At 40.3% G+C, this 25476-nt stretch overlaps 1 protein-coding gene across 1 annotated transcript; it reads left to right on the forward strand.

Annotated features, from left to right (window-relative positions):
- Positions 1-55: 55 nt before the first annotated feature.
- On the forward strand, positions 56-20845 carry RWDD4 (RWD domain containing 4). Its single transcript, XM_064369920.1, has 7 exons — positions 56-146; positions 3738-3818; positions 8927-9036; positions 9123-9270; positions 10686-10803; positions 13656-13842; positions 19015-20845. Exons 1-6 carry the CDS (start codon positions 123-125, stop codon positions 13760-13762), a joined length of 588 nt encoding a protein of 195 aa, XP_064225990.1. The 5' UTR covers positions 56-122; the 3' UTR covers positions 13763-13842; positions 19015-20845.
- The last annotated feature ends 4631 nt before the right edge of the window (positions 20846-25476 follow it).

A 25476-nucleotide genomic window follows, 5' to 3' on the forward strand; every position in this document is an offset into this window, starting at 1 on the left:
GGCTGTGCTGCCTACGCAGCCGAGGCGCCAAAGGCGGACGCCAGGCCTCGGGGCCCCTGCCCTCGCTTTCTCTTCGTTGTTGCGGACGCCTTCCGCTCAGGAGGCGCCCCGCGACCGGCGCGATGAGTGCCAACGAGGACCAGGAGGTGAGCCCCCCCGCGGCTCAGGGCCCTCTCCCCGCGCGGGTGCGGCGCGGAGCCCCGGGCCCTGGTGAGACCTGGTGCCCGGACGAGCGGCCCGGCACGTGCCCTGCGCCCTCGGAGCCGGCGGGGGTGCCCCGAATTCACCGGCGTCTCATCCAAGAGCGCGTGAATGGGCAGGAGTCCGCCTCTGCCTCCGTTCCACCCTCATTTTTCATTTTTGCAAACCCGGGAGTCTCCCCAGGTTTCCTTAATAACAGGGATGAGCGTCCTTGGTGCACGACCCAGTGCTCTTGGCTCTCCTTGAATCTCATGTATTTAGTGCCTGTTTACTGAGTTTTGCTGATCACCTTTAAATTTTAGTCTGGTCACCTTTTAATCTCTTGGCTAGTAGAGAGCTGAGTTAGTTACATTTCTGATAGAAGAAAGTGACACTAGTGGTGCCTCTGGTTTCTGTCCATATTGTTTGGTGAAATCTTTTACTCATATGTCTGTTTTGAGCATTCATGTGCCACTTGAATTTATGGTTTATGCTCAGATATTTCCTTGTGAGTTGCCATTTTGACATTGAATCATGTAACATTAGAGTTGGGCGGGTGCCGCAGACCATCTGTAGGAGAACCTTCTAACTGATAGGTGGGTAGATGAGGAGAAGTCCACAAAGGTAAATTAGTAGCCCAGGGCTGCACAGTGAGTTCGTGGTAGAATAGGGACTAGAAACCAAGTTTTTTCACTGTTAATTTAGAATATAACGTTTCACTTTTTTTTCTTTGAGATGGAGTTTCACTCCTGTTGCCCAAGTTGGAGTACAGTGGCGTGGTCTCGGCCAACCTCCTAAGTTCAAGCCATTCTCCTGCCTCAGCCTCCTGAGTAGCTGGCATTACAGACTTACAGGCGTGTGCTACCACGACTGGCTAAATTTTGTATTTTTAATAGAAACGAGGTTCCACCATGTTGGCCAGGCTGGTCTCGAACTCCTGGCCTCAGGTGATCTGCCTGCCTCGGCCATCCAAAGTGCTAGGATTACAGACATGAGCCACAGCGCCCTGCCCTGAAACTTAATCATTTTTATGTGATAAATGTAACAGAATCTCTGGATTGGAAGTTAACCTTTAAAGGACCCAAAGTCCAACAAGCTAGCTAGTTGATACCTGAATCTCTTCTAAAATATTCTTGCCAGGTGAATTTCTAAGTCAGTGCATTAATAGCCTTGTCTTCCTGCAAAGCAAAGAACGTACAGTATAATGTTTCTCAGAGTTTGACCATAGTCCACTACCTTAGAACCATTTAGATGGTTGCTAGAAAACTGATGCCTGCATTCCACCCCAGACCTGCTGAATCAAAATTTCTGTGGTGGGCCCAGGAATCTCCACTTTAACAAGAAAATTTCATTCTTTTTTCAGATGACTGATGTTCTGATCTTTGAAGATAGTTTCCTGCCAAGTTTCTCAGACCTCTTCTCAGATGAAATGATTCTTTTTAGCTTTTCTTCATACATCCATTCTTTAATTTCTTCACTATCCTGGAATCACATGTCTGTGGACAGATTTGATTTTTTTAAATGTCCTGTTTCAGAGTTGTGGCATCATACTGTTTTATCTAGTTAAATTTACTGTCAACTAAAACCTTTTAAGTGCTTTATACAAAGCAGTTTGTCTTTCATCATCTTTTTTTTTTTTTTTGAGACAGTTTCGCTTTTATTGCCCAAGCTGGAGTGCCATGGCACGATCTCGGCTCACCGCAACCTCCACCTCCCAGATTCAAGCAATTCTTCTGCCTCAGCCTCCCAAGTAGCTGGGATTACAGGCGCCCACCACCACGCCTGGCTAATTTTTTGAATTTTTAGTAGAAATGGGGTTTCTCTATATTGGTCAGGCTAGTCTTCAACTTGGCTGGTCTTGCACTCCCGACCTCAGGTGATCCGCCTGCCTTGGCCTCCCAAAGTGCTGTAATTACAGGCGTGAGCCACCCACGCCCGGCCTTATCTTTCATCCTCTACTTTTATATTTAGATATCTAAGTATTAATACAAATTCTACTTACCCTGCTAAATTTCATCATTAGCTTGCTTTTCAAAGACTTTTTGGATTCTTATTCTGCCATCAGCATTATTCATTATCCCAACAAATTACCATCCACAAATTTAATAAACTTGCCTTCTATTTTTGTTCCTGTCTAAATCATTAATTAAAATATAGCAAAGGGTTAGGGACAGAAGGAGTAATACTATATTTTGAGTAAGGTTGTTTGTTCCAATCTAATCTTCGTGACTTCTTGAATCCGGCTTGAATTTCTGTATTTTGTTTCTGTAAGGGTAGCAAGGGAAACTTGTGGAGCCTTGCTGAAATCAATATAGTCTGTATTTTATGCCTTTCTTCATTGTGCCAATCAAGTTTCCCTTTCTGAGAAGGGTATTTCTTGTTTTCCATATGTTTCCTAGGTCTTGAGGACTATTCCTTACTCTCCCAGTTCCTCACACAGTATTTCTCTAATAATTTCTTTTTGCTGTTGCTGTTGTTGAGATGGAGTCTCGCTCTGTAACCCAGGCTGTAGTACAGTGGCGCGATCTTGGCTCACTGCAACCTCCGCTTCCCGGGTTCAAGCGATTCTCCTGCCTCACCCTCCCGCTTAGCTGGGATTACAGGTGCGCATCACCATGCCTGGCTAATTTTTGTATTTTTAGTAGAGATGAGGTTTCACCCTGTTGACCAAGTTGATCTCGAATTCCTAGCCTCAGGTGATCCGCCTGCCTCAGCCTCTCAAAGTTCTGGGATTACAGGTGTGAGCCACCACACACGCTCAGTGGATTACAGGCGTGAGCCACCACGCACGCGCAGCCAGTAATTTCTATTCTAAAATTTTGACCGTAGATCAAGCCCACTTTCACATCTTTAGTTTGTAGAATTCTTGAAAACTCAAACGTGGACCCAAGTGCAGTCTTTCTTCTTTTCTCAGATACTCATCAGTGATCACAGTGATGAACTTCTCAGCTGTAATCCCAAAATGTTCTAAGAACAATGTCCAAGCAAGGATTACTAGTTACGTTTTCTCTGACAGTCCTTGATCTCATCTTGGGTAGATACTTGTCAACGTTTTTCTTAAAGTTACTTTTCTTGCCTTTAGATGTTTTCTAAACCTTTGTATCACTCTATGGGAAGGATTACAAATAAAAGGAATGGATGTAAATAATAGGAAAGTATTGTTTTTTATAGTTCTCATCTCCAGGTTTAATGCTCTTTACACCCAGCTTCTTCTTTAGCAGAGTGCTAAGAGCACTTGCTCTGGAGTGGCTTAAACTGAGACTTCTTGCCTCCCTAGTAGGAAGTCTAAAATAAAAGGACCTCTTGACAGGGTTGATTTGAGAAGTCAGTGCAATAATACATTGTACAATGCTTAGCAGTGCCTGACATAGAGTTTTAAAGTATCATTGGTAGTAATATTGCCATGTGTGCTGCATGCACGTATATGGTAAGTATCTAAGCTTGTGTAAGTTGGTCAAGTTTTACACAGTTGAGTGGGTTTGAATGAGAATGTAAAGACCCTCTATTTCTAATTCATTTGTACCACTAAACAAAACTCATTCAATTCTTTATTTCAGATGGAACTAGAAGCATTACGCTCTATTTATGAAGGAGATGAAAGTTTCCGGGAATTAAGTCCAGTTTCTTTTCAATATAGGGTAAGACATGGCATGAATAAGAGCACTTACAACTTTGCTAGAAAAGACTAAAAGTGGCTAAAATTGCTTATTTTGTTTTTTAAACTTGTTTAAATTTATTATGTCTGTATTTTCTATAGCGTTTAAATGGAAACATCACCCTAACATCAGTCATTTTTAACGTTTGAAAACTTAATTCAGAAACTTTTTAAAAACCAGGATAGGGCTGGGTGTGGTGGCTCACACCTATAATCCCAGCACTTTGGGAGGCCAAGGTAGGTGGATCACAAAGTCAAGAGTTCAAGACCAGCCTGACCAATACTCTGTTTCTACTAAAAATACAAAAATTAGCTGGGCGTGGTGTTGCAAGCCTGTAGTCCCAGCTTCTAGGGAGGCTGAGGCAGGAGAATTGCTTGAGCCTGAGGGACGGAGGTTGCAGTGAGCAGAGATTGTGCCACTGCCCTCCAGCCTGAGCATCAGAGTGAGAGTCCATCTCAAAAAAAAAAAAAAAAAAAAAAAACAGGATAAACTTGTTTTTATTGTACCAGAATCATAAGACATTAGAAATGGAAAAAACCTTAAAAATTATATGATCCTATCTTTAACATAAAATAGTAACAGTATTTTATTTTATAAATAAGTCATATAAACCTTTTATTCAAATGATCATAAGTAGGCTCGGCACGGTGGCCCACACCTATAATCTCAGAACTTTGAGAGGCTGAGGCGGGCAGATCACCTGAGATCGGGAGTTCACGACCAGCCTGGCCAACATGGTGAAACCCTGTCTCTATTAAAAATACAAAAATTAGTCAGGTATGGTGGTGCACACCTGTAATCCTAGCTACGCGGGAGGCTGAAGCAGGAGAATCGCTTGAACTTGGGTAGCGGAGATTGCGGTGAGCCGAGATGGCACCACTGCACTCCAGCCTGGGCTACAGAGTAAGACTCCATCTCAAAAAAAAAAGAAAAAAAAAACAAAACCACAAATAATTAGAAGTAACGGAATGGGAAAGTTTTTTTGTAAAAGATTTACAGTTATTATTAACATTGTCACAGTTAAAACTAAACTGTATGAGAAATGATCCTTATGCATGATTGATGCATAACCATCACAGAAAATAAGTTTCTGGTCTCAATTCCCTTTCAAGCTTAACAGTCTTTACACCATCTCCAAGTATATAATAACTAGGGGACCTCAAATGCCCAAAGTTAACAGTGGAGCTAAGTCCTAGGCCCTTCTATTTGAATCCAGTTGCTGCTCTCTCCTTAGCAAATGGGAGGCTGAGAATTTCCCTATACTTTCCTAAATGTCTCTATTCACAATAGCAATGATTTAGAGCATGGTATGCAGAATGCTCAAGGACATTTTTATGTACTGTAAGATGGACACTGACGTGACTCATAGGATGGATTTAAGAAGAATGAGACATGAGATGAGGAGGCAGCGTGTTGATAGGCAGAGGGTCTGGCGTAAAGTTCTGCCTGTATCCTAAGTCTGACCCCAGTTCTTGCACGGAATGGTCTGGTAGCCTCCTGGTTGACTTCCCTGGTTAAGTACAGTCTTTAGCCCTTGTACGCCACCATTAGTCCTCCAACGGTGCTAGTTGGCTCTCTGAAACATTTAAGTCGTCATCCCATTCTCTTGTTTAAAAAGGTTTCTCCATGGATTCCTCTTGCGTATAAAATGAGGACTAAAGTTTTTCACTTGACACTCTAAATCCTTCTGTTTGTTTCTGTCTCTCCAGACTTTCCCCTCCACTGACATCCCTTAGACATAATGGGTTGTTACATTTTCCCCTATGTGTTTGTATCTGGTACTATGCTTTTGCGCACATTGTTTGATCCTTCCCTCACCTCATGTCCGTTATCTCCCTGCTTATCCTTTAAGGCCTAACTCAAGCCTCCTCTGGGACATGTTAATATTTGGGCCACGTCTCCTGTTTCTGGCCCGACTTTAAATCAGAATTAACTATTCTCCATTTCTTCAAACTTTGTTCTATTACTCTTGAACTGTTATTCATACTGCAGTTTTGTAAGTTATATAAATATCTTGAAGATAAGAATGGCCTTGCCTCTATCTTTGTATCTGCAGTACCCAGCACAGGGTGAGGCATGTGATAATTTATTCCTAAATGCACCATGAGTAAGGACACAGTAATTGCCTGAAGTGGGTAACTTTTATCACTTTTTAACTACCTATATTTGAAACATAAACATAAGCCTGTGACATCTGTTATTGCAAGTAATCCTTATCGAGGTATATCAGTAGATCCCTACATTTATTTGGTCTTATTTCTGAGCCTTGCCTTATATTTATAAGAGTGTGGTTGAGGGTAAAGGGATAGGGGTGAAAAATTAGTGGTCAGAAAATAAAGGTAAATCAGGTAATAATTTGGGGTGAAAATTTTGTAAATCTTACTGCCGTTAAGAATAAGTATTTTTAAAAGCAGCATATATATTAAAAATAATACAGACAAGGCTGGGCATGGTGGCTCACACCTGTAATCCCAGCACTTTGAGAGGCCAAGACAGGAGGATCATTTGAGCTCAGGAGTTCATGACCAGCCTGACGGGTACGGTGGCTCACGCCTGTAATTTCAGCACTTTGGGAGGCCAAGGCAGGTGGATCACCTGAGGTCAGGAGGTCGAGACCAGCCTGGCCAACCAACATGGTGAAACTCCGTCTCTACAAAAATACAGAAAATTAGCTGGGTATGGTGGCAGGCATTTGTAATCCCAGCTACTTGAAAGACTGAGGCAGGAGAATCACTTGAACCTGGGAGGTAGAGATTGCAGTGAGCCGAGATCATGCCATTGCACTCCAGCCTGGGCGACAAGAGGAAAAACTCTGTCTCAAAATAAATAAATAAATAAATTTTTTTTTAAAAAAAGAAAAAATAATAATAAAGAGGAGATTAGCATAACCCTTTGCAAGGATGAGATGTTGATTCATGAATCATTCTAGAAAATCACCATTTTGCAACCACCAGTACGATAATTGATTCATTTAAGCACTGTTCACTCAAAGGTTTTAGCCTTTTGGTAAAAGTTGTCTAGAAACAAGGTATTCATACAGTTTTGTAGTGTTACCCCACAGATGATGATGATTTTTTTATAGAGATAGGGTCTTGCTATGTTGCCCAGGCTGCTCTCCAATTCCTGGGCTCGAGTGATTCACCGGCCTTGGCCTCCCAAAGAGCTGGAATTACAGACATGAGCCACCTCACCCAGCAAGATTATTCCTTGATTACAAAGTGAAAATGTTTATGTGGAAGAGATCTAGAGATCACCTTAACCATGTGATCAATCTTAGTGTCAACAATGATTCTGAAAGATCTTGTGTACCTCCTTATGTGATACTATGGGAAGATGCCACATCACCTCTGTAGTTTCCTTACCAAAGATGTTTAATTTGAATCTGAACAGAGAAAACAATCAGTTCAGATCTGGGGACATAATATAAGAAAATTATCCTGTATTCTTTTTGGTAGCTTAAAAGACAGGGGAAGCCTGGCAGTGGCTCATGCCTGTAATTCCAGCACTTTGGGAGGTTGAGGCAGGAGTTTAAGACCAGCCTGGACAACATAGGGAGATCTTGTCTCTACAGAAAGTTTTTTGAAATTATCATGGCATGGGGCACACACCTGTAGTTCCAGCTACTGTAGTGGCTGAGGTGGGAGGATTTCTTTTTTTATTTTATTTTTTTACTTTTGCCAGAGTCTTGCTCTGTCACCCAGGCTGGAGTGCGGTGGCACGATCTCGACTCACTGCAACCTCTGCCTCCTGGGTTCAAGTGATTCTCCTGCCTCAGCCTTCCTAGGTGCATACCACCACACCCAGCTAATTTTTGTATTTTTTAGTAGAGACAGGGTTTCACCATGTTGGCCAGGCTGGTCTTGAACTTCTGACCTTAAGTGATCCACCCACCTTGGCCTCCTAAAGTGCTGGGATTACAGGCATGAGCCACTGTACCCAGCCCAAGGTGGAAGGATTTCTTAAGCCCAGTAGGTCCAGGTTGCAGTGAGCTGTGATCGTGCCACTGCACCCTAGCCTGGGTGATAGAGTGAGACCCTGTCTGAAAAAAAAAAAAAGGCAGAGGAGAGGGCTGGAGACTGTTCTAAATTAAAGCAGAATAAAGAGGCATAACAACCCAATGCCATCCATGATCCCTGAGTGGATTATGGATTTGTGGGTTGGGGTAAAGTCTATTAAAGGATACTTTAGATATGATAGGGTAGTTTTTAATATGGTTTATCTATTAGGTAGTATTTTTGTACCAATGTTGAATTTCTTGGGTATGATAATGATCTTGTGGTTATGAAGACTGTCCTTTTCTTAAGATACTTTACTGAAATATTGAGGAAATTTCATTACTTTTAAATATTTCAGCAAAAACCAAAGGGGAAAAAAACCCCATTGGGAGAGTAGGGTTTAATTCTATGGTGGAAAGGGGATAAGATAAAGTAAATGGTGCAAGAAGTGTTTGGTGAATAAGATGAATGTCACTGAGTGTTCATTATACTATTTCAGTTTTTCTTTACGATTAAAATTATTTGAATAAAAAGTTGGCAGAGCAAAAACAAAAAGATGTCTTTACTCAGAAATTGTTATTCATCTGAAGGCATTCCTTTCCCTTATCCTTTGCCTTTTCCTTCTTGCTGTCAGTTTTATATTTCATTTTCTGATCTCTTGGGGTTGTGCCTCTTGGGATTTAGCAGTTGTGTAACTTAAGACAAAGATGAGGTATGTCAAGTTAGTAAATTATTTTTGTCTATTCTCTCCCATGGACAAGTTGATGTCTTATTTTAATCCTCAGAAAACTGGTTAAAACACTAAAAAATACCTAGATGTAGGCGTGGTACTAGAAAAGCTGGTAGGCTGGTTAGGGACAAATCATGGGCATAAACTGAACCTATTAAGACGTAATAGGACTAAATTAAAGTCAGACTGTCCTGAGACTCCCTTCACCCCTGCTCAGTCCTAGCCTGTACCCCTAGACTTTTCAAAATGTTACATTTCTGATCTGAGCATGAATATTGGAAAGAACTTACCCTTTTGAAGATTATAATTTAGTTTTCTGTCTTTTTATCACTTTTTACAAGCCTAAGATTTCCCCTTCTCTTCAGATAGGTGAAAATGATGATCCCAAAGCCTTCTTAATAGAGATTTCCTGGACAGAAACATATCCCCAAACACCTCCAATTATATCTATGAATGCTTTTTTTAACAACAACATGTGAGTAGTGTTTTGTTTTTACTGCTTCTCATTTCACTGTTTGTTACACTCTTCTCTCAGCAAGGTATTTTTGTTGTGCATTGTAGATCATCAGCTGTAAAGCAGAGTATATTAGCCAAACTACAGGAAGCAGTAGCAGCTAATCTTGGAACCGCTATGACATATACGTTGTTTGAATATGCCAAAGACAATAAAGACCAATTCATGGAGAACCACAATCCCATCAATTCCACAGTGAGTATGTGATTTTTTTTTTTTTTTTTTGCCGGATTCTTTTGTTGTTTTGATTTTGCTCTGTAGTAATTAATTTGTACTAGTTAATATATATTCAAAATTGTAAGAAGACTTTTGTTAAAATGAGATTTACGCCTGAGTTAAATAAGAACAATGAATTTCACATTTCTTCTATTTAACCTAGAAAATGATATTATAGTCTCTAGATTTTTACCCTTTATCAAAGACTGGAATACATCTCATGCCCACCAAAACTGACATATTATAGAACCTAGTATTTTTAAGATTTGCCTCATCTCTTCATAAAGCTTAGACAGCTAAGGGATCTTAAGGATGCAGTGCTGAAGTAAGTAGGGAATTGCTTTCTCCATGAGGCTTGTCTTGTTGTAAATAGTCTTGCCACAGTTCAGTTTGTAGATGTTGTAGCATATGGAGACTTTCCATTGAATAGAAAAAATGTTGTATTGTTATTTCCTGAATGGTTTTGGGAAATATTTCTTTCCTGACCTTAAGCATCTGTGTACGAGACCCCTTTGTACCATGTTGTGCACTGAAAGACCTTCATTGGTTCATTAATTTAGTTTTGTCTTGTGAACCAAGTGGGAAGCTTTTGGCAGCAAGGCTTGTCTTCGGTTTGAGTGGTTTTGGCTTTCACATTCACAACAGGACACACAACCCTGAGAGGCAACTGGAGGAGCAGTAGAGGGTGGTAGCTAAGATCATGGACTCTGGGCCGGACCGCCTGGGTTCACATCACTGCACCACTTACCAACTCTGTGACTTTGGGCAAGTTCCTTAATCTTTCCATACTCAGTTCCTCATCTGTAAAATGGCTTATGTAGCATCTGCCTCCTAAGATTGTGGTGAGGATCAAATGTGTGGTATATGGAAAACATTTGCAGCAATGCTTAGACCTAGGAAGCATTTTAAATTTTAGCTATCATATACCCTGACTGCATTAACCCAAATGTCTTAAAATTTTTCTTCTGGGAACCAGGATGTTCTAGGGAGGTACACGTGATTTTTCTGAAGACGTGTAAATTGCCAGACATTCACACTGAGAAACACCTCTGTAAAGAAAAGAAAGATTTTAATTAAATTTCCAAATAATAGCAAGTTAATTGAATTACAAAACTACCTTGGAACCTCAGATCTTCAACATAATGCTGATAATCAGATCTTCCTTCCCAGGATTTTGGTTATAACAATTGAACTAATATTATGTCCTTTGATGTGAACTTTTAAAAGAGTGAAACCAATAATATGATAAGGGCACTTGATTTAAAAAATGAATCATAATAATATAGGATTCTTTTATTCATAAGTGTAAAAATTATCAACCCATTTCAGGATGTAGCTGTATTTTATGTAACAGGTTGTAAGGCATGAGGCTGAGAATTATTTCTTTTTTTTAGACAACAATAAGCAATATCATCTCAATTGAAACTCCTAATACAGCCCCATCAAGTAAGAAAAAAGACAAGAAAGAACAACTTTCAAAAGCCCAGAAGCGTAAGCTGGCAGATAAAACAGGTTTGTGTGTTTTTTTCTTTCTTTTTTCTATTTTTTCTTTTTTTTAGACAGTCTTGCTCTATCGCCCAGGCAGGGGTGCAGTGGCATGATAGCTAACTGCAACTTCCACCTCCCAGGTTCAAGTGATTCTCCTGCCTTAACCTCCCAAGTAGCTGGGATTACAGATGCATGCTATTATACCTGGCTAATTTTTATATTTCTAGTAGATACGGGGTTTCACCATGTTGGCCAGGCAGGTCTCGAACCCCTGACCTCAGGTGATCCGCCTACCTTGGCCTCCCAAAGTGTTGGGATTATAGGCATGAGCCACCATGCCTGACCTTTTTTTTTTTTCTTTTATAACCCAGTTAAATGGATACTTTTTAGTGTGATATGGTGAATATATTTAGATTAATTCTGTATTTTTTATTCTTGGAACATTTGGGTCAGAGATCTTTTGGGTCATGTGTATGTTTTCAATATACTGAGACTGAGGCTGAGACAGGAGAATCACTTGAACCCAGGAGGCAGCAGTTGCAGCAAGCCGAGATCGTGCCACTGCACTTTAGCCTGGGCAACAACAGCAAAACTCTGTCTCAAAAAAAAGAAAGAAAATACTTACTACAACTTCATCACAAGAGATCACCATTTGAAAAGAAGGTAACTGAGGGGCCAAGTAACTATAAATGAGTCTAGAGATTGAGGAACGTTCAAATAGTCTACAAAAAATGTGTTTTACCTGGAGCTCTGACGTGATTGGGATTTTATTTGTTTACCTCTTTGGGAGGTGTGTGTTATTAAAAAAATTTTGAAATATAGCTTTCATTTGAAATGAATACTGGTATACCATTAGATCTTAGTGTGATAAGTAATTTAACATTTTTGCCTATGGTTAACTTATTTATACAACAGTAAGATTTAGAATTCTCAGCTGGGCGCGGTGACTCACGCCTGTAATCCTAGCACTTTGGGAGGCCAAGGTGGGCGAATCACGAGGTCAGAAGTTCGAGACCAGCCTGGCCAACACGATGAAACCCTGTCTCTACTAAAAATACAAAAAATTAGCTGGGCATAGTGACGGACGCCTGTAATCCCAGCTACTCAGGAAGCTGTGGCAGGAGAATTGCTTGATCCCGGGAGGCACAAGTTGCAGTGAGCTGAGATCGCACCACTGCACTGCTCTCCAGCCTGGTGGCAGAAGGAGACTGTGTATCAAAAAAAAAGAATAGAATTCTCTTGTGTCCGAAACAAGAAACAAAAGTCCTTTAGAGATTATAAACTCCAGCTCATATCAACAATAATATTTGATTACTTTTCGTTATTTAACCTGAAAACTTGCAAATTAATGATAGTCTGTAAACTTTTTCACAGTTAGGGAAAATGAGGACATTGTCATTTGTGCACTTGCGTGTTTATACTTACGTATCTATGTGTGTGCTACTAGCGTGAGGTTAAAAAGTTTCTCTTTATTGAGAAGAACCGACCCTTTTATTTTAGTGAGGGCCTTTTAAATGCCCTTTCTTTTGTAATGGAATGGCAGTTTTTTTGGTTTATGTTTTGTTTAATGTCTGTCTGTGGCAAATAGCAGCTCTGTGTTTGTCCCCAAAATGCATTTTTGAAATGGTAATGGTTATGAAATAAAAAAATCTAGGAATTCATTATACCTAATGTCAGAGCACCATTAAAGTATAAAAACCACTGAAGCAGTAAATTGTTGTCTAGAATTTGGTTGATCTCTCTTTGAATGTTGTAGCATCTGTATCAGTTAGGTACTATTGCTTTCATACAGAATGACCTGTGATCACTCATTTCCATTTCATTAATATCTCCCTACCTTTGTCTCTTTGATGATGTCCCCCTAAAGCCATCTTCTTATAATGACAGTATAGGAGTTTGTGACTTGGAGCTTTCTTTCTAAATAAAACTTTAATGGGACAGCCATGGCACATGCTGATGTGCTCCTTGTAACCAGTAACCAGTGGGATACGATTCTTCTTGGCATGAAGGAGAAAAGAACCGGTATCATCTAAAATTGAGCTCCAGTAGCATTGCTTCTCTCCTATAAGTATCGTGGGTTAATTTCTTTTTCCCTAGCTGGAAAATTCATATAATGTACTTGTTTTGAGTGTTTCAAGTTTTGAAGGTTTCATAAAGTTGAGACATGTATGGCATACATCAAGCATAAAGGAAATCAGGCCATTTTTAAATTGAAGAATTTGTAGATAGTATTTGTTAAGCTATTCTTTGAATATTCTGTTAAAAGAATAAAAGCACTTTGTAAACTATCATAAGCTAATTTCCAAGCAATCCCAACAGATTAAAGCCCTTTTTAAAGAATGTTAGATTAAATAATGAATATTTTATCAGAGCATAGTAACTAATACATAAGTTAGCCAGCCCTCCTCTTAGTCTTGAAGCCAAGCCAGACATAGGTTTGTTGGTCTTCCTGTCTTGAGCCTGGCTTCTGGGTGTGAAATGCTAATTTATTAAACAGAACAGTACAAGTTCTTTCTTGAATAAGCAATGACCTTAGATAAAGCGGAAGCTTCATGCAAATACATGAAACTAATAAATGGATTAACTGCTCTTCTGGCATTGCCAGCCCATCTCCATATTTTTTCCTTGCTTTCAGATTTTGTCTTGGATAGCAATATCATAAACATAAAAAAGGAGTATACCTAAAATATTTTGCAGGTATTCCCAGGAGAATAGTATCGATTCAAAATGATAAACTGTTTTTCCAACTTAGTAATATGTCATTTAAATTTTTAATCTATTTGTTGTGTATAATAGTATAACAATCTTATTTAGAATATTAATTTAAAACTAGCTGGTTGGTCTTAGAAATAAAGTTACTATTTTTTATCTTCTAGATCACAAAGGAGAACTTCCTCGAGGCTGGAACTGGGTTGATGTTGTGAAGGTATATAACATTTATATTCTAGTCTTTAAACTTGCTATAATTGTTACCAGCAAATAATGAAATTCCTATTTTTTGTTTCCCTCTTCACAACCTTTGGAATTTACTGGGATGTCTGTTTCCTTTTTCACATTCAGCATGTAAGTATTGTTGAAATACCTTTCACATTCTTCTCTTCCCTACACTCTCAATTTTAGATATTCTTTTTTTTAAATAATGAAAAATTTACAGAAGTAAGTTATAACTACAATATAGTATGACTATGTAAGTACATCTTAAGAATGCAGATGCGGATTGGCGCGGTGACTAACTCCTGTAATCCCAGCACTTTGGGAGGCCAAGGCAGGCGCATCATGAGATCAGGATATCGAGACCTTCCTGGCCATGGTGAAATCCCATCTCTACTAAAATAACAAAAATCAGCCAGGTGTGGTGGTGTGCACGTAGCCCCAAGCTACTCAGGATGGTGAGGCAGGAGAATAGCTTGAATCCAGGAGACAGAGGTTGCAGTGAGCCAAGATCGTGCCACTGCACTCCAGCCTGGTGAAAGAGCAAGACTCCATCAAAAAAAAAAAAAAAGAATACAGATGCTTAGGGTGTGGTGGCTCATGCCTGTAATTCCAGCACTTTGGGAGACCAAGGTGGTTGGATCACCTGAGGTCACAAGTTCAAGACCAGCCTGGCCAACATGGTGAAACCCTGACTCTACTAAAAAGACCAAAATCAGCTGGGCATGGTGGCACGAGCCTGTAGTCCCAGCTACTCAGGAGGCTAAGGCAGGAGAATCGCCTAAACCCAGGAGGCAAAGGTTGCAGTGAGCCAAGATCGTGCCACTGCACTCCAGCCTGGTTGACAGAATGAGACTCCATCTAAAAAAATAAAAACTGGTTCTTTACCTGATGAGAAAGAAGAAAAAAAAAATGAAGAATGCAGATGCTTAAATACTAGTCTAAGTTATCAACAATATATGGAAACTGAAGAAAACCAGACATGGAAAAGAGTGTTTTAATTTATTAGAAATTACTTTTTTGTTTTTTGTTTTTGAGACAGTATCTTGCCCTGTCACCCAGGCTAGCTGGTGGCATGATCATAGCGGCTCACTGCAGCCTTGACCTCCCAGGCTTAAGTGATCCTCAGCCTCCTGACTAGCTGGGATCAAAGGCATGTGCCACCATGCCGGCTAATTTTCTTATTATATGTAGAGACAGATATGTTGGCCAGGCCTGTCTCGACCTCCTGGGCTCAGGTGATTCTCCCACCTCAGCCTCACTAAGTGCTAGGATTACAGGCATCAGCCACCACACCTGGCCCCAGTTGTTGTGGGCTTTTTTAAGGACAGATCTTAAATGTAGTTGTTCATCATACCAAGAACAATTTTTTGTTTTTGTTTAAAATTGTTTGCTTTCATTTTGAATTTTTCTGCCTACATGTCTCACATTGTTCTTGTATTAGGTATAGTTTCAAATACGTTAAACTAATATTTAACACAGTAGATGAATTCTTTTTGTAGGACTTGGTGAAATAAATTTTGCATTCCAGTTAGTGCCGCAACTCCTGTGAGAAGCGTTTAATGTGATGCAAGGGTAAAGATTAGGGTTTTAGTGAGGACCCACAAACACAGATAACTTACAAGCAGTGGATTCTTAAACCTTTTTGCTTTTTGTTTTGGGTTTTTTGTTGTTGTTTTGTTTTTGAAGACAAGGTCTGGCTCTGTCGCCCAAGCTAGAGTGCAGTGGCGTGGACGTGGCTCACTGCAACCTTGACCTCCCCAGAAAGGCGATCCTCTCACCTCAGCCTCCCATGCAGCAGGGGCCGCAGGCATGTACCACCACACCCATCTAATGTTTTGTTTGTTTGTTTTTGAGACGCAGTCTCACTTTGTTGCTTAGGCTGGAGTGCAGTGGTACAATCTTGGCTCACTTCAACCTCCGTCTTGAGTTCAAGTGATTCTCCTGCCTCAGCCTCCCGAGTAGCTGGGATTACAGGCATGTACCACCACACCTGGCTAATGTTTTTGTATTTTGGTAGAGATGGGGTTTCACCATATTGGCCAGGCTGGTCTCAAACTCCTGACCTCAAGTGATCTGCCCACCTCAGCCTCCCAAAGTGCTGGGATTATAGGTGTGAGCCACTGTACTCGGCCTATTTTGTTAATTTTTACTAGAGACAGAGTCTCACTTTGTTGCCCACACTGCTGGTCCCAAACTCCTGGGCCCAAGTGATCCTTCCACTGTGGCCTCCCAAAATGCTGGGATTACAGGCATGAGCCACTGCTCATAGCTATTTTCTTTTTTTTTGTTTTGAAACCAAATCTTGCTCTGTCACCCAGGCTGGAGTGCAGTGGCATGATCTCGGCTCACTGTACCCTCCGCTCCTGAGTTCAAGCAATTCTTGTGCCTCAGCCTCCCAAGTAGCTGGGACTATAGGGACATGCCACCACACCTGGCTAATTTTTGTATTTTTAATAGAGATAGGGTTTTACCATGTAGACCAGGCTGGTCTCAAACTCCTGGCCTCAAGTGATGCCCCTGCCTGTGCCTCTCAAATTATTGGTATTACAGGTGACAGCCACCATGCCTGGCCCTGGCCATTTTCTTAAACTTTATTTTAAAGCCAGCTGTTTGGTCCATGGAATGCATTTTCTATTGAAGCTTCAAAATAATCTTTGTGCTTCTAGTAACTAGTACAAAAATATTTCTTGGGAATGGGGCCCTAAGGTACAGTTGGAAGAAACACAGTGTTTCTTCCTCCGCTATATAAGATACTTGTATGAGTGAAGCCTCTCTGGCATTCTCTCATTTTCCCAGGCTCTTTTCCACCGATGCTTGATGGATACTTCATGTTGTCCTATGTGTACCAATATATAGCCTAACCAGCTAAATCCATTCTTTCCTCCAAATGTGCTGTGCTCCAGAATGAGCAGTTTGCTTTTTTTTTTTTTTTTTGGAGTAGCTGGGATTACAGGCATGTGCCACCATACCCAGCTAATTTTGTATTTTAAGTAGAGATGGGGTTTCTCCATGTTGGTCAGGCTGGTCTTGAACTCCCAACTTCAGGTGATCCGCCCACCTCGGCCTCCTAAAGTGTTGGGATTACAGATGTGAGCCATCACACCTGGCCAGAATGAGCAATTTTCTTAGTCAAAATGTTGCCTCTCTCAGTGCAGCTCTAAGCCGAAAGTGAGAAGAAAAGGAATCTGATCTAAAGGTGTTGATAGTGCTCCTCCTTCCCTAGCTCCAGAAGCTTTTGTTTTTACAAGTCCTTGTTAATATAAATAGAATTACAATTTGTAACAAAGAGTAAAATTCAAATTATCCAGTAATCTTGGGAGGTGAAAGATTTTCTTTTCTTTTCTTTTTTTTTTTTTTGAGACAGAATTTCGCTCTTGTTGCCCAGGCTGGAGTGCAGTGGCGCGATCTCAGCTCACCACAACCTCTGCCTCCTGTGTTCAAATGATTCTCTTGCCTCAGACTCCCAAGCAGCTGGAATTACTGGCACTTGCCACCACACCCAGCTACTTTTGGTATTTTTTAGTAGAGATGGAATTTCACCATGTTGGCCAGGCTGGTCTTGAACTCCTGACCTCAGATAATCCACCTGCCTCGGCCTCCTAAACTGCTAGGATTACAGGCATGAGCCACCACGCCCAGCCTGAAAGAAGATATTTTTTAAGAAGGTTACTACCTAGACATAATTTGGTCTCTGAATCTATTATGCTAAGCTAGTGGTTTCCAACTGCGGGCTTTGGACCCCTGGGAAGTCCCTGAGACTCTCTTAGGGAGTATGCAAGATCAAAACTATTTACGTAATAATACTGACATGATGTGTGCCCTTTTAACCTCTTTTTTTTTTTGAGACAGAGTCTCGCTCTGTTGCCCAGGCTGGAGTGCAATGGTCCAATCTTAGCTGACTGCAACCTCCACCTCCCAGTTTCAAGCTATTCTCCTGCCTCAGCCTCCCAAGTAGCTGGGATTACAGGCGCCCGCTACCACACCCAGCTAATTTTTGCATTTTGAGTAGAGACAGTGTTTGACCATGTTGGCCAGGCTGGTCTCCAAGTCCTGACCTCAAGTGATCCACCTGCCTCAGCCTCCCAAAGTGCTGGGATTACCAGCTCGAGCCACCACTCCCAGCCTTAACCCATTTTCTTATAAATCTTTTCTGGCGTTTCCAGAGGCTGCATGACATTTGATGATGCCATCACTAATACTCTTAAAGCACTAAGAGAATGTGTGCTTGTATATTCTTGTGTTTTCCAGAATTTTCTCAGTTAATAGGTTGAGGATGTGCGTATTAACCCAGATCGTTCTTAGTACTTCTACTGTGTTCTTAGTACTTCTACTGTGTTCTTAGTACTTCTACTGTGCTGCTGTTAGCTGTCTTCCATTATACCTGATTTACTGTTGAAGCATATTTGTGAGAAGCCGGCTATCTTCCACTGAAATAGATAATAAAGAGATTTGGGTGGGGCATGGTGGCTCACACCTGTAATCCCAGCACTTTGGGAGGCCTAAGCAGGAGGATTGCTTGAGCCCAGGAGTTCAAGACCAGCGGGGAAACTTAGTGCAAATCCCTCTCTACAAAAAGTTTAAAATTTTTAAGAGTGTGAAGAGGTCCTTGGGCTGAAATATTTGAGAACCAGCACCTTTAGTAGCTTCTGCTTTTCATGGCTTCCCACACTCTCTGGAGTTCCTGGAGTTGTCGGGTACAGTAATCTTTCTCAGTAGTTGGGGCACTAGTCTGCTCAGAATCGCCTTGCTATTTTGTCTGCCCCTCTTACCCCATATTTGCCAACCTCTACCAAAGATTTTTCTCAGAAAAAAATTGCAACGCAAAAATAAGACTCTTATCATATTTTCAAAACTATAAGAATGTGTTGTCTGGTTAAGATGGTAAATCTTATGTTACTTATTATTTTTATTTGACCACAATTTAAAATTATTTTTAAAAAAATGTTGAAAGAATGTGTGATAGAAAACAAGAACTAGAAGAATGTCATTCATTTTATAAATGGTACCTTCTGTTTGTATATTCTTGGTTCCAGTTTATTTCCTAAAAAGCTGCAAGAGTGTCCCACTCACCCACACGCCTGCCACCTTGTTCTGTTGAGTTTAGATTTTTGTCGAGGTTATGTTTTGAAAACTGTTTGAATTAGCTGAGCTAGAAGTTGAAAAGTGTGATAAAAGCTATAGGTGATTTAAGTTACTTGAAACTTGTTGCCTATAGTTTATTTAATTTGGATACTCCATGGAAATAATGAACTCAGAAAATATCGCTTAAACTTGTTGACGATTTTCTGTTTTTTTTTATAGTTAAGCAAAACTGGCTCTAAGGATGATGAGTAGCACATGGAATTTGAGATGAAGAAAGAGCATTCTTTAAAAAGTAAACTGGGTTCAAAATCTTCCATTGCTATTTTCTGGTATTGAGGTGGCTTTTTATAAAACACAAATTTTTGTATGTTTCTTATATTAAAACTGTCATTGAAAGTTCATGAGAGATCTGGTTATATTAAATGATTTTCACAAACTTGCCTTAATAAAAGGTGAAAATGTTACTGTTTAGTATACTTTATGAAGCCTCTTGAGCTTTGTAAATGGACAGGCATGGGGAATAAGAATCAGTGTTAATTTATATGCTCTTATCCTGGTGGATGTGATATTTTCTTAAAGGAGTATGAAGCCTTTTTCAAACCATCTTCCTAGTGGAGCAGAGTACTAAATGAATAGTTACTCCATAGTGCAATCCATATTAATAGTCTTCTCATCTTACATAAAGTCTTCGTTTCTTCTTTTGCTTAATTACTGAACCATAAATTGCTTCAGAGAAATTCAAATGCTGGTATTTGAACTTTATTCATGATATTCTTTGTAGTTTCTTTTAATTTTTGAAAGGAGAACTGCTTCCCTTGAATAAATTAATATCTATTTATACTTTTGATTTGGGTCAAGATGTTTGATCATGAGTGCTTTGAATGATATGTGGAATAGGAGAATATGAAAACAAATCTGCCAAATACACTAGAAAGCATTGTAATAAGAAATGCTGGCTGTTACTTAAAACGTTCTCTTTTGCATATACCAGGATGGGAGTAAAAGATGCCTTAATATTTAATTTTTGTATTGTTGGAGACATTGATTTTAATAAAATCCTATTTATCTGCTGTTGTGTGCTTTTAGTTGTTGGATAACTGAGGTCTCCTAAATGTTTCAACATAAAACCACATTTCAAGTCTTTTTTCTTTTTGAAGTGTCTTTTCAAGTATTCAAATGTATTTCACAACCTGAGCATCTTTTTAATCACATACATGGGAGTCTTTTAAATGCTCAACTGTTATACATGCTTGATTTAAAAAATAATAATAATAGAGGAAACTATTGGTCTAGTTGTACCAAGAAAAGTTTCTGATGTTTGTGTGTGTTGTACAGTGATTTTGTATATGTGCCCAGCTTTAAGAATACATAAAACTACTGTTATGTGTGGTAGGGAGATTGTTAGTTTCTCAAGTTACACCTGTGCAGCTTGGGTCTGAGTTTTTATAGAATAATACTCGTTTAAAGAAGTTAAGAGCAGTTTGAGTTGTATCCGTGGTTTTTACTGGGTAACTGACTTCAGCTAAATAGTTTGAATTATAGAGTAAGTATAATTACAGCGAAGGAGTTAATCTCATTTTCAAAAGCCGAATCACATTTTGTTTCTTGAATTAATATAGAGCAAAACATATAAAATTCAGGGCTACTGAAATTACGCCAACTTTTGTTTGAGGGTTGTATTTGGGTAGTATCTGTTGTATTGGTTTGTTTTTTTGTTTTTGAAGAAACATCTGCTAGCGGAATAAAATACTTAGTTTTGCTCTGAGGATTCTGAAATCGTTCAGACTTATTATGGCTCATAGATTACAGAGAATGATGCTAGTTACATGCCAATGAACTATTTTTACTCTTTTTATATGAAATGTACACATTTCTAGGGGTGGTGGTGACGGTGGTGCCTCTTATTTCCTTATGTGAAACACTTGAACAGTCTCATCAATATTGCCGTCATCTGTTTAACACGCCCAGTATATTTTCTCAATGTCTGTTTACTTAAATTTTGTGGAGCGACACAATTCATAAGCAATAAAGTCTGAACTATACACAGTGATTTTTCTACATGTTTTATTTCAAATCACTTCAGAGAGAATTGTTGATTTTATAAATCTGCATAGCCTTATGGTATAAGATGTACCCTCCTCCTAGAAACTATTCAAAATGTTGGATTAAAAAAATGTTTTTCAAATGAGCTCACAGAAGATAAGTAATGCCCAGAGTCTAAAAAATTCAGAGAAAGTTGGAATGTAGAGGTTAAGGACAGCTTTAGGTTTTCATAGTTTCAAGGGCCCAGAAGACAAGAGATGATGGCCAGGATCAGCCCAGGTTAGGGAGTTATACTCCCGAAACATATATGAAACTGAGGCCCAATCCCCAGTGGGAGCCCCAAGGAAATTTTCTGTCTTGAACTGTGGTTCTGGATGGAAAAGTAAAATATAAGTGTATACATAAATAAGTGGATACACACACACACACACACACACTCCTAACAGTTTGTACCCCCAAGTTACCTCACACTTGGATTTCAGCCCAAATTCCTCCTCTGTGTGTGATTTTAAAACAGACAAACCCTCAAGCCAATATTTGAGTTGAAAGTAGTACCAGATTGGTAGGAGCTGTAGGTAACTGAGAAGTGAACACACATCTGTTCTGCTTTTTCAGAACTCAACTTCAACCCAGACCGCCAATGAATGCCCTATAAAAAGATACAGGAACACTTTTACACTGTTGGTGGGAGTGTAAATTAGTTCAACCATTGTGGAAGACAGTGTGGCGATTCCTCAAGGACCTAGAAATAGAAATTCCATTTGACCCAGCAATCCCATTACTGGGTATATATCCAAAGGATTATAAATCGTTCTACTATAAGGACACATGCACACGAATGTTAACTGCAGCACAGTTTACAATAGCAAAGACCTGGAACCAACCCAAATGCCCATCGATGATAGACTGGACAGGGAAAATGTGGCACATATACACCATGGAATATTATGCAGCCATCAAAAACGATGAGTTCGCGTCCTTTGTAGGGACATGGATGAACCTGGAAACCATCATTCTCAGCAAACTGACACAAGAACAGAAAATCAAACACCGCATGTTCTCACTCATAGGTGGGTGTTGAACAATGAGAACACATGGACACAGGGAGGGGAGCACTACACACTGGGGTCTGTTGGGGGGAAATAGGGGAGGGACAGCGGGGGGTGGGGAGTTGGGGAGGGATAACATGCGGAGAAATGTCAGATATAGGTGAAGGGGAGGAAGGCAGCAAATTACACTGCCATGTGTGTACCTATGCAACAATCTTGCATGTTCTTCACATGTACCCCAAAACCTAAAATGCAATAAAAAAAAAAATATAGAATGTGCCCTCAAAGTCAAAAATGACAATACATAAAAGCAAGGCATGAGAGCCTGCCGAAACAACCTTAGGGGCATAGGAGCCACAAGGATATAGTGATATCATACAGACTCTAAGTGTGTTTTCAATAAATAAGAAACTGAATAGAGAACAAGAAAATTATCAAACATTTGAAAACCAAAGAGAACTTTATGAAATGAAAAAATAATTGAAGTTAAAGATGACAAATACACTTTCAGTGAACCTTGACAAATCCGCTATGTATAAATATCCTGTGGAATGAAACTGGTACTAGGCCAGCATTTGGGGTTTTCTCTTTTTGATTGCAGCATTAGAATAATTCCACATCATTTCTTCACAGGCTACAACTTTTTTATTTGTTGGCATGATTCAAGCTTTCACCAAGCCCTGCTTGGTACTATAAATATGTCTAACCCTAGATATTGGAATTTTTTTGGAGGGTTTTTCTTTCTTTTTTTTTTGTAGAGAGACAGGGTCTTGCTCTGTCACCCAGGCTGGAGTGCAGTGGCACAATCATAACTCATTGCAGCCTCCCCAGCACCTAGGCTCCTGAGTAACTAGGACTCCAGATATGCAGAAGAGAGCAGTTTTGAGGATTTGGCCGATGTTTCCAGAAGGCTATCTGTGATTGCTTTAAAAATAAATTTGGCAGAGCACATTGGCTCACTCCTGTAATCACAGCACTTTGGGAGGCCGAGGTGGGCAGATCATTTGAGGCCAGGTGTTCAAGACCAGCCTGGCCAACATAGCAAAACCCTGTCTCTACTAAAAGTACAAAAAAATAAGCTGTGCATGGTGGCAGGCACCTGTAATCCCAGCTACTCGGGAGGCTGAGGTACAAGAATTGCTTGAACCCGGGAGGTAGAGGTTGCGGTGAACTGAGATCACGCCATTGCACTCCAGCCTGGGTGACAGAGTGAGACGCTGTCTCAAAAATAAATAATAAATATAAAAGTCATGCTATGTAGTAACAATAGAGATTAGTATTTGCACGTTTTTACCTTTGAATATTCCAGAGTGAAAACAGAACAAGAGGGATTGGCCATCTAGGATTCAAAATTTCAGTATTTTCAGTTAATGTGACAAAAATAAGTAATATGTAACCTAGAGCGATTTTCAAATTTGTGTTGCTTTAGTGAGGAAATCAATCAGGGGTCTTTACTAGTATTTTTTAATGGAATGGGAGAGAATAGAACTGAACAGAAAATACCAGCATGCACTACCTGTTGTTAGTGTGGTTTTTTTTTCCCCCCTGTGAAAACTAGTTTGGGGTGTGCACATATGGATACTGAGTCACTAAGTAAAATTTATTAAAATGAGTCATGAAAAAAGTGTGAAAGCCACTGATTAGAGAATCTGAAAGATGGAACAACTTTCATACGAAGACTGTTAACTTTTAGAGGTACAAAATGTGCCTTTCAAAGTGCTAAGGATGGCTGGGCATGGTGGCTCACGCCTGTAATCCCAGCACTTTGGGAGGCTGAGGTGGGCGGATCATGAGGTCAGGAGTTCGAGACCAGCCTGGCCAATATGGTGAAACCCTGTCTCTACTAAAAATGTAAAAATTAGCTGGACATAGTGGCTCATGCCTGAAGTCCCAGCTACTCGGGAGGCTGAGGCAGAAGAATCGCTTGAACCCAGGAGGCTGAGGTTGAGGTTGCAGTGAGCCGAAATCGTGCCCCTGCACTCCAGCCTGGACGACAGAGGGAGACTCTGTCTCAAAAAAAAAAAAAGAGAACGAAGTGCTAAGGACTTTCATCATTGATTTTTGCATTATTCCTGAAGATCAATTAAGTAAAGCAACATTGCACAATATGAGGAGAGGAGCAAGTGTTTGAGAGTGGGATCTTTAATTACTTTGTAAATTTGTAATAATGAAAATTCTTGCATGATAATTTTTGCCCATATGAAGAGCTGAGAACATTTTAAGAGGCAATGCCTGAATAAATAGAAAAGTAATTTTAAGGGCCTTCATTTCTCACTAATGACAATCAAAAATAAGAAAATTAGCTTTCCCATTTCTAGAGGAATAACCATATTTGCTTGCTGAGTTTCCTGTATAAATCTAGTTTCCAGAATAAATTGTCATCATAGGTTGATGGTGGTGATAAAGCAAACAGGAAACGTGCCCACCCCTGCCCGTTCTCCGTTTGTTATTGCTGGCACCTGGGGAGTTTCAAGCGCTCTTGCCTGTGGGCTGCAGCCTTCGGGAGCTGTAATAGGTCCTTTTCTGTGCCTGCCACGAAGTCTGGCCTGTTGGGAAACAATTCTTGATATTTTAAACAACAAACCACGTCTATGCTCCATTGTTTCTCCTTTTGTTAGTGAAAAAGAATGCAACTTAGAAAAGGAGGACACTGTTGGGAGTGGAGATGGGATGCAGATTTAAAATATTTGACTTCGTAATTGGGTGATCAGAAATTAACCGGCCGGGCGCGGTGGCTCACGCCTGTAATCCCAGCACTTTGGGAGGCCGAGGTGGGCGGATCATGAGGTCAGGAGATCAAGACCATCCGGGCTAACACAGTGAAACCCCATCTCTACTAAAAATACAAAAAATCAGCCAGGTGTGTTGGCACGCACCTGTAGTCCCAGCTACTTGGGAGGTGAGGCGGGAGAATCGCTTGAACCCAGGAGGCGGAGGTTGCAGTGAGCTGACATGGCACCACTGCCCTCAGCCTGGACGACACAGCAAGAGTGTCTCAAAAAAAGAAAGAAATTAACCTTGAAAGTTTAACACTGGGACAGTTTTTAGAGTACACAAAGCAATCAGGGAAAAGGTTTGTGTTTAGTGTAGTTGTGGAATCTACTTAGGAGGAATCTTTTCCTCCTAGGTGGTCCGACTTCATTCTCCTGCTCCTATGGCAAGATGAAGCCGCATGCCATATGTTGGTTTTTACAGAGGGCAGTAGGTATTCTGAGTCTCTTACAGTCGATCTCTGTGAAGGAACATATGACTATTTGGAACCTGGAGCCTACGGGAGATTTTCATCTCTGAGGCTTCTTCATAGGAAGCCAACACTTTAGCTTTTATATTCTCTTCACTACCCTTTGTATTCCTAAAATTACACTTTTTTCAAATATCTACCCAACAGTATGATTATTTTTAAAACACAAAACTATTGGCCAAGTGTGGTGGCTCACACCTGTAATCCAGCACTTTGGGAGGCCAAGGCAGGAGGATCACCTGAGGTCAGGGGTTTCAGACCAGCCTGGCCAACATGATGAAACCCTATCTCTACTAAAAATAAAAAATCAGCTGGGTGGCCTGTAGTTCCAGCTACTCAGGAGGCTGA

The sequence above is a fragment of the Aotus nancymaae genome, unplaced genomic scaffold, assembly GCF_030222135.1.
Source record: "Aotus nancymaae isolate 86718 unplaced genomic scaffold, 86718_ANA_hifiasm-v0.15.2.pri h1tg000006l, whole genome shotgun sequence".
Classification (NCBI taxonomy): domain Eukaryota; kingdom Metazoa; phylum Chordata; class Mammalia; order Primates; family Aotidae; genus Aotus; species Aotus nancymaae.

Coding starts and splice junctions, on each gene's coding strand:
- RWDD4 (XM_064369920.1), top strand. CDS start 123: ATGAGTGCCAACGAGGACCAGGAG. Junction 147..3,737: donor GTGCCAACGAGGACCAGGAG/GTGAGCCCCCCC, acceptor TCTTTATTTCAG/ATGGAACTAGAAGCATTACG. Junction 9,037..9,122: donor GCTTTTTTTAACAACAACAT/GTGAGTAGTGTT, acceptor TGTGCATTGTAG/ATCATCAGCTGTAAAGCAGA.